We start from the raw sequence: 10,574 nt of genomic DNA on the forward strand, positions 1-10,574 counted from the left end.
CATAAATATAAATACTAATGTCTTTAATGCCAAAGAACTCTAAAAATATAGAGCTTACACCATCTTTGATTCTTTAGACACTTTTAAGAATAAAAATCTAAACAAAAACAGATGATTGATTTTTTTGTTAATTTTAGAAAAAAAAAAGGGAGCAATTGAACATTAATCGGTTGCCAAACCCCCATCTTAATCTTAAGAACATCATTAAAATAAATCTTGTGGGGTTACTGCATAAACTTTTGGACTTTGAATACTGGGACCAAAAATATTTGTTTAATCAAAGTGTAATAGTATCATGAGAGCCAAATATCTAATTTTGTTATTGTTCCAGCTTTACGAGTCAAACATTTCAACGTAAAATATTTACAATTGGTTACTTAGACAAGCGCATATTACAAAAACATACGCTGTAGCAATAACTCACAAGTTCAGGGTTTATTTTGCTTGTTTTAACCAAACTTTTGGGTTTACTGTGCTTGATAATATTAAAAAACTTTTAGGTTTACAAAATTAAATTAAAAAACGCCTTTAGCAATAACTCACAAGTTCAGGTTTTTCTGTGCTTGATATTATAATAATCTTTCAGGTTTACAAATTAAATTAAAAAAACGCCTTTAGCAATAACTCACAAGTTCAGGTTTTTCTGTGCTTGATATTATAATAACCTTTCAGGTTTACAAAATTAAATGAAAATATCGCTTTTAGCAATAACTCACAAGTTCAATTTTTTCTGTGCTTCCTAATATTAAAAAACTTTCAGTCTTTAGTGTGCTTGATATTTAGCAAGCTTATAGGTTTATAACATTAAGTGATTTACAGCATTTTGTGATTCCTAGACATGGTGTTTACTAAGTTGCTGAAATCCTTTTCTTTATAAAAAAAACATAAAAATTTATAATATTTTTATTTTTTAACATCCTTCTAATGAAAATTTTCATTTCTAAAGATCCTTTTCCTGAAAGAACTATGATTTTCGATAATATTCATTACAGTAAAATTAGTTTTGTTAAACCGATTCAGTTAATATTTTATGATGGTAAAACAACTATGAAAGTATTCAAAGCCATTTATTCTAGGGAGAAGATGCTTTTTTGTTGTTCAAAATTTTGAATATTTTATTATAAAAATGCGATTATTTAGAAATTTGGTGTTTGAAATAATTCAAGTAATTAACCAAGGGTAGATGACCAGAAATTTGCAAATATTTTTGATTGGAAAAAGGATTTAAACAAGAACACCGATTAAATAGTTCTATTGATAATTACTTAAAAATTGAAAAAAAATTGGGAAAAGAAAGATTTTAAATCTGTGCATAAAGCATTTGTGTTAGTTTTAGGCCACAAATTTTTGATTCTATAAGATCAAGTTTAATGAATTCAAATTCGTATCTTTCTGAGGAAATGACATGTCATAAATTTATAAAAGTCTTACAGAGGGTGGTAAAACACTTAAGGAAATTGAAAATATAATTGGTAATGAAGTGGAGGACACAATAAAAAGTATGTTTTTTGCAGGAAATTGGAAAGGAAGGGTGATATTTTAAACATTATTGGCATAATGATGTAATTAAAAATCGTTAAATGGTATTACGGGTCAGTATGCTCTTATTTAATAATCAATTTTACATGTTAAAGTTTAAATAACAAGAATATAACAGGTTTGTAATCTTTTTTTATAAATACGATTATATTAAAAAGACCACAACAATAAGATCAAGGGTACTAAGAGTGTGTAAAGATCTAATAATTTGTTTTTAAAGGAGCCCGAATAAATAGTAGCACAACAGATTTGTAAAACCCCCGTTATATCCAGAGTTTAATTTATTAGATTTGTCTTGTGCCACCGGCGATGGTGTAAGCTCTTCATTATTAAGGGTATTTAATTAAGTTTCATTTATAGAGTTTTAACAATAAAAAAAAAATCGGATTTATTGAAAAGTGGCTGCCTACAGCAAAAAAAGAAGTTTCCTACAAAACTCTGGGAGGCCCCTATAGCACTCTATCCCTCTGCCGAAAGTCGGCTAGCCTTAGGACTAAGTGTCCCATTGACCTTGAGCTGGCGTTTAATTATAGACAGTACCATACTGTCTTAAGTTTTAACAATATTATGTTATTCTAAGAATTACAATCTTTAGATTTTATTTTTTAAGTTACCCCAGTGGCTTTAAATTAAATCAACAACCATAAACGGTAAACACACATTAATTTAATAGGCTATTTTTGTAAAAGTGAAGATATTCCAAGCCCCGAATACCAATTTAATAATATCTGTTCACTACAGGTCTCAAATCAAGTTCTCAGAAAGGCATTCATTAATAAATTTTCATTTTATGATTTATTTAGGGCTTTTTTAATAATATCTGTTCACCACAGGTCTCAAATCAAGTTCTCAGAAAGGCGTTCATTAATAAATTTTCATTTTATGATTTATTTAGGGCTTTTTTTTTCTAGACCAAAAAATAATTATAAAATTTAAAATAATTCCAGCTGGTGTGTTTGTTTACCATCCTATAATTGTATTTTAGGCGCCAGCGGGCCGCTGTTGGCTTTTTCTACGGTGCTTTTCAGGCATTACATCTTCTTTTTTTAATTAAATAATTCTTTTTACAATTACTCCACCCAATTATATCATCATATAAATTAAATTACAATTATAAAAAAATATAAAGGTTAGATTAAAGCTATTTAGACTAATACTGTTTAATAAATAGCCTTGTTATGATTATTTCGGATAAAAAAGTGAACTTTAATACACAATTGGAATTTATTTATCAAATATCATCTGTTTTGCGGCATCGAAGATGGCGTAAGCTCTTCATTAATAAAGTCTTTAATTTTTAAGAGAATTTAGTGGTTTCAAGGACTACACATCTTCATAATATCATATTTCAATTTTATTATTTACGGCTAGATTATAATCATTTGATTTATTGCTTTTCATTTGATATTTCAAATTTATTATTTACGGCCGGATTATAATCATTTGAGCTATTGCTTTTCATTTGATATTTCAAATTTATTATTTACGGCCGGGTTATAATCATTTGAGCTATTTCCATTCCTGCACAGCTTCATTATTGCTTTTCATTTGATATTTCAATTTTATTATTTATGGCTAGATTATAATCATTTGAGCTATTTCCATTCGTGCACAGCTTCATTATTGCTTTTCATTTGATAATTCAATTTTATTATTTATAGCTAGATTATAATCATTTGATTTATTGCTTTTCATTTGATATTTCAATTTTATTATTTATGCCGGTTTATAATCATTTGAGCTATTTCCACTCCTGCAAGCTTCATTATTGCTTTTCATTTGATAATTCAATTTTATTATTTATGGCTAGATTATAATCATTTGAGCTATTGCTATTTAATAAATCCCCTTATTATTATCATCATTGACTTTTACATTTGTGAACTATTCTGTTCATTGTGTTTCTTTTTAAATTTTTCCTTATAAATTCAAACACTAAAAAGGGTACGATGACCAATGGAACACAGAAAAAAATTGAAAAGGCTCAAAAACTAAGAAAATCGATCATGTTCCCATTTTCATTTTTCCAACAACCAGATTTTATTGAATCTGGTGATCTTTTCTGTGAAATTGCTTTAGAATGTAATACATCAGAAGAGCAAGTCAAATTCTATGAGGAAGGTGCAAAAACTTATTTAATGAAACAAGATGAATATGGTGACTTTTGTGCTTCTGAATGTTACAGAAAATTACATGACATATTAGAGTCAATAGATTTAGAAAAATCATTAGAATATTATACTCTTTATGCACAATTATTAGAAAATATGAAAAAAATTCTGAATGCAGGACAAGCATATACTAAAATAGCAGATTCTTACTCAAAAATAGATAAGAAAAAAGCTGCTACCATATATTCAAAAGCTATTTTAATATATAAAAGGGATAGAGCATCTTGTACTTATCATCTTAAATCATGTCTTCAAAACTTTTTAAATATTCAATTAGAATTAAATGATTTAGAGGCTGCCATAGAAATTCTTGATCAATTAGATATAAAATATTATAAATTATGTAAACAAATTCTAATGATTTTGGTTGATAAAACAGATTTTGATGATGTTCTTAGTACTAAAGAAAATCAATTAATAATGACAATTTTAAATAAAAGTAAAGAGGAAGCTATTAAAGAGCTTGAATTGTTTAAATCTGATAATTATTTACCAGAAACGGTTACTAAAATATTTGATCTTGCAATTGCACATTTGAGTCCTGAAAATGATATTTGTTAAAAAAGGCCTTGTTTAATTTTTTACTTAAAAATAAATTGAGTTTAATATAAAAAGTGATGTGTTTTTGGTTATAAAAAATTTATTAAAATATTGCTGTACTTTTAATTTTAATAGCCAGTTTTTTATGTAAGTTTAATTAGAAATGCAGTAAAATCATTTAACTGTCTCCCTTCTACTATCAAAGATGGCGTGAGCTCTTCATTATTAAAGTAATTAATAATTAAGGGGGTTTTGAGGTTATATTTATAGTCGATTACACAACAGTGTTGTTTTTATTTGTAGATACTAGAACTATTCCTTAAATAAAGACAGTATGGTACTGTCTCTAATTATAACGCCAGCTCAAGGTCAATGGGACACTTAGTCCTAAGGCTCGCCGACTGTCGGCAAAGGGATAGAAATGCTATAGGGGCCTCCCAGAGTTTTGTAGGCAACTTCTTTTTTTGCTGTAGGCAACCACTTTTCATTAAATCCGATTTTTTTTTTATTCCTTAAATAATTATTGTTAAAATAGTATTAATTAAACAGCCGCTTAGATAGGTCTTCCAATAACAACAATTGTTGTTGTGTTATCCTATATTAACATAATTAAAATAAATGCTTTTAAAAATTGAAGACGTTAAAAATAAAGAGCTTTCACCATCGCCGATGACATAAGGCAACTATCATATATTAACATGCTTTTTGTATTTGCAACAAAATGTTTAAATATGACTGATCTATAAATATAATCTCATTCTAAAAAAATTCTCAAAAGGTGAGGGTATTTGTTTAAAAATCGTACATTTGCATATTAGTTTGAGCCAGATCCTATCCTGGTAGCTAGCAGGCCCTTTTTGGTTTCTGTGGCGATTTCTACTTAAAAATGTGGATATTATTACATACACAACAACATTAAGTATAAATGCTATGCTATTTAGTGATTAATTCCATGGGTAAAAATTATTTTGTTTAATTAAAAAAAGTATAATTGCTATGCTATTTAGTGATTAATTCCATGGGTAAAAATTAGTTTGTTTAATTAAAAAAAGTATAAATGCTATGCTATTTAGTGATTAATTCCATGGGTAAAAATTATTTTGTTTAATTAAAAAAAGTATAATTGCTATGCTATTTAGTGATTAATTCCATGGGTAAAAATTAGTTTGTTTAATTAAAAAAAGTATAAATGCTATGCTATTTAGTGATTAATTCCATGGGTAAAAATTAGTTTGATTGGTTAAAAAAATTAATTTTTTTTATTTTTTGGTATAAAGAAACTAAAATAGTAACACTTAATGTTGTTATCTGAAGACCTATTAGACATTAAGGGTTATTTATTTAAGACTATTTCAACACTTAACAATAAATATGTTTTATAATAAAAAAACAGGATAAATAAGAAACTTAAATAAATACCCATGTTTACCTCAAACTCTTACTTAAAATGGTTCTTTATTTATTAGTAAATGCCTTAATAATTTCAAAAAATTCAGAATCGAGTGAAGCATTTCCGATCAAAAAACCATCTAAGCATCCAATTTCTTTTAAAATTTCAATATTTTTATATGAAACAGAACCACCATATAAACATCTCCCCTCAATATTGTAATGTTTCATCCATTTTTTTATTTGTTTTATAATTTCGGTTATTTGTTCATTATTTGCAACTTTTTCAGATCCTATTGCCCATAAAGGTTCATATGCAATATCAAAAAAGTTGTTTTCAAGTCCTTTACAAGAATTCTCAAATTGATACTTCAAAAAACTTATATAATTCCCAGATTCCCGTTTATCTAATGATTCCCCTATACATAAAACAGGCCTGATTTCATTTTTAATTGCAATTTTCATTTTTTTGTTTATACTTTTATTTGATTCTTTATAATCGGTTCTTATTTCACTATGCCCAATTATAACATATTTAACACCATAATATGATAAATATTTTGCAGAAATATCACCAGTGTGAGGACCACTTTCATAACAACTCATATTTTGAGCGGCTAAATTAATTTGCAATGGAAATTTATTTTTACAATCACTAATAAAAATATAAGGAACGGCTATAAAAACATCTATGTCATCTTGAAATTTAGTATAAAAATCATTTACATTTTCAATATTTCTAAAATCACAATTCATTTTCCAATTCCCACCAATTAATTTTTTCATGGGTGCTTAATTTATTATTTTTACTAAAAACAATAAAGACATTTCAAAGAAATATATATTTATTAATTGAATATTTAAGATATGCGGCTTAATTATTTAAATATTGAAGTTGATATAAAGTAAATCACAAGTAAATGATCACTTGTTATAATAAAGCATTGTTAGAAAAAGGTGACATTAGAGAGATATTAAGTACATCACTTGTTATAGCAAGGCATTGTTAGAAAATGATGGCACGGGAGTTGATATAAAGCAAATTATCACTTGCTATAATAAAGCATTGTTGGAAAAAGGTGACATTAGAGAGATATAAAATCAAATGCAATTCAATGATCACTTGTTATAATAAAGCTTTGATAGAAAATGATGGCACGGGAGTTGATATAAAGCAAATGATCACTTGTTAAAATAAAGCATGGTTTGAGGACGATGACACTAAAGAGATATAAAGTAAATCACAATCCAATGATCACTTGTTTCAATAAAGCATTTGCTGAAAAAAGTGACATTAGAGAGATATAAAGTAAATCACAATCCAATGATCACTTGTTTCAATAAAGCATTTGCTGAAAAAGGTGACATTAGAGAGATATAAAATAAAATGCAATTCAATGATCACTTGTTATAACAAGGCATTGTTAGAAAACGGTGACATGGTAGTTGATATAAAGCAAATGATCACTTGTTATAATAAAGCATTTGCTGAAAAAGGTGACATTAGAGAGATATAAAATCAAATGCAATTCAATGATCACTTGTTATAATAAAGCTTTGTTAGAAAATGATGGCACGGGAGTTGATATAAAGTAAATCACCACTTGTTATAATAAAGCATTGTTAGAAAAAGGTTACATTAGAGAGATATTAAGTACATCACTTGTTAAAATAAAGCACTGCTGGAAAATGATGGCATTTATTGTTCAAATATTCAACTTTCTTATATCTATTGCTGTTATCTGAAGACCTAACTCATTTATTATTTAGAAACGCTATTACAGCAATTATTAATATTTTCAAACAAAAAAGTCATTTAGCAATAAATTCAAGAATTTCATTTAAAATTAAATTTATAAAATATAAAGTTAAATTAATATTAATTTTTACCCCAAACTCTTACTTTAAATAAACCATCAGAGTTGGAAGATGCCTCTTTATTGACGTGTAGAACTATCATATTTTTTGATTTATTTAAAATTATTTTTTACCACTAAATATGGATATTCATAACATTTATATTTAAAAAAGGGTTAAGGGTTAAAACATGTGTTTATTTGATTTTAAAACATTTACAGACAAAATTATACTATTTTCATCGCTAATCTCCTTGGTATTAACGGAATGGAATGAAATTATTTAGCTAATGCTATTTAATAGAGACCCTGGTTATGATTATATTCGACTATAACGCCTATATTATAATTGTTCTGGCCAATGCTATTTAAAAAATACCCATGTTATGATTATCTTAGACTTTAACAATTAAATTAAAAGATTTTTCCTGCCAGTCTAATTAAATTATTAGCGATTTCCCTGTTTAAGAGCTTATTTTTCCTTTTATTTTTTAAATTTAATTAACTTGTGGTTATTGTCACACAACTGAAATACAATGTTTAAGCAGGTTATTGATCATAAAAACGAGCATTTCTACTGTTTAACTGCACAAACGATTATTGTAGTTAATTAATATTTCATCTAATTCTAAATTAAAAAACTTTTGTATGTATTTAAAACATCCGCAAGTAGTTTAAATAGTTGTACTATACCTTGTTAAGCCAATACTTTTTAATAAGTAGACTTGTTTTAATTATCTTCGATTTGATATATTGAAATTTAATATTTCTGCATTTTGTTATAACGCCGTTTAATACCTACAGGGATTTTAATGTAGCCTATTTTAAAAATTTGTGTTTTTGAGGTTGTACTATACTTTTTTAAGCCAATAATTTTTATGATTATCTTCGATTTGATATATTGAAATTAAATATTTCGGTCTTTTTTTATAAAGCCGTTTAATACCTACAGGGGATTTTAATGTATCCTATTTTAAATATTTGTGTTTTTGAGGTTGTACTAAACCTTGTTAAGCCATTTCTTTTTAATAAATACCCCTTTTTATGATTATCGTCGATTTGATATATTGAAATTAAATATTTCTGTATTTTGTTATAAAGCCGTTTAATACCCACAGGGGATTTTAATCTATCTTGCTGCTATTTAAAAAGTTATTAAATACTATTTTAACAAATCTAACTTAAAAATATATGTGCTGTTAATTAAAAAATCTACACCTTTCATATACTTTTATTTTAAATACCAATTAACCCACTTAAATACCATCATATAAACTGTAATATAACAAGTTGGATATATATATTTTTACTTAAATACCCATGTTTACCTTAAACTCTTACTTAACATAAAAGATCCAACTCTATAATTTATATTGAATAAAAAATACCAATTAACCCACTAAATACCATAAAAGATCCAACTCTATAATTTATATTAAATAAAAAATACCAATTAACCCACTAAATACCATAAAAGATCCAACTCTATCATTTAAATTAAATAAAAATACCAATTAACCCACTAAATACCATAAAAGATCCAACTCTATAATTTATATTGAATAAAAAATACCAAATTAACCCATTAAATACCATAAAAGATCCAACTCTATAATTTATATTGAATAAAAAATACCAATCAACCCACTAAAATACCATCATATAAACTCTTACTTAACATAAAAGATCCAACTCTATTATTTATATTAAATAAAAAATACCAATTAACCCACTAAATACCATAAAAGATCCAACTCTATCATTTATATTAAATAAAAAATACCAATTAACCCACTAAATACCATAAAAGATCCAACTCTATAATTTATATTAAATAAAATTTGTTTGATATTAAAATTTTGCAAAGATAATTTATTCTTCCGCTTCATCTGAAACTACTTTATTCTCTTCTGTGTTTTCAGGTGACAAAAGTGCTGCTCTGTCAGTGTAAACTTTCTTTTCTTCTTCTGAGAGCATCTTCCATTTGATTCCACATTTAGCAATATGACGTTTTGCAACATCTTCTTCATTAAGACCTTCATTGATTATGTCCTTGTTATCTTTTACAAAAAGGCGATATCCTGAAATTTTAGTAGTACCTTGTCTTTTTCTAGGCTTTGATTTTGATACTCCAGCTCCTCCTTGTGCAGCTTGAAAATCTTGATAAGCTTGTGTCTGTACGTATGCCTCCACATCACGCTTATATGCCTCTTTTAATACTTCAGATTGTTGATTATAAACCGCCTTTTCTTCTTCATTAAGTTCTTTCCAACATTTAGCAATTGCGGATGCTTGTTGTGTGACTGGTAAAGCTTTAATTGTTGATTCATTGTTTCGAAGGTAATTGCCAAATAAAAGGAATCCGGTTAATGGTCTTTTAGGCGCATTTTTGTCTTTTATTCTTTTGGCCATTTCTGGGGATAAATATAAAATTTTTATAAAAAATAAAGAATAGAGAAACATGAAAGAAAAAAATAAGAAAGAAATAAACTAAGAAAAAAAAATGTTGGATTTATTTAAGCTGTAGTTGTTAATACATGTTAGTTTTCTTCGTGTGTTTCTCTGTAACCCGGTCGGGGCTAAAGGTAAAAGAAATAAACTAAGCTTCAAATGAATACATCAAATAAATAAAGAAAATATTAATCAATTGAATGACAGGGAAACATAAAAAGATTGAGAAAAATTTAAAAGAAGTCATATTTTTTCTATAAATTAAACATTAAAATGTAAATAAAGTCAACTTATTTGTTTTAGAGTGGAGTTAACTGCTAAGTTGTTTTTTACAGATTTATTTAAAAGTCAATTTATGAAATCACAATTCCAATAATTGTTTTCTTAAAAAATTTTTTAGAAACTTAAAATAAAACATTCATAAAAGCAAGCGCAGTAATATTTAAAGAACAATAATTTCAGAAATAGTATTAAAAGTTGGATATATATATTATACTTAAATAAATACCCATGTTTACCTCAAACTCTTACTTTAAATAAAGAACCCCGTATGTCTAATAGTATTTAGATAACACTAATAATTATCGGGTTGCGCTATAAATTACAAGATTATATAGCTATTTAAGCT

The 10,574-nt window shown here is 26.5% G+C and overlaps 1 protein-coding gene across 1 annotated transcript; it reads right to left on the reverse strand.

Annotated features, from left to right (window-relative positions):
* Positions 1 to 9,367: 9,367 nt before the first annotated feature.
* Positions 9,368 to 9,907, reverse strand: LOC143922047 (uncharacterized). Its single transcript, XM_077445324.1, has one exon. The coding sequence runs from the start codon at positions 9,905 to 9,907 to the stop codon at positions 9,368 to 9,370; it is 540 nt and encodes a 179-aa protein (XP_077301450.1).
* Between the last annotated feature and the right edge of the window lie 667 nt (positions 9,908 to 10,574).

Source organism: Arctopsyche grandis, unplaced genomic scaffold (assembly GCF_051622035.1).
Source record: "Arctopsyche grandis isolate Sample6627 unplaced genomic scaffold, ASM5162203v2 HiC_scaffold_208, whole genome shotgun sequence".
NCBI classification, from domain to species: domain Eukaryota; kingdom Metazoa; phylum Arthropoda; class Insecta; order Trichoptera; family Hydropsychidae; genus Arctopsyche; species Arctopsyche grandis.

Coding starts and splice junctions, on each gene's coding strand:
- LOC143922047 (XM_077445324.1), bottom strand. CDS start 9,907: ATGGCCAAAAGAATAAAAGACAAAAATGCGCCTAAAAGACCATTAACC.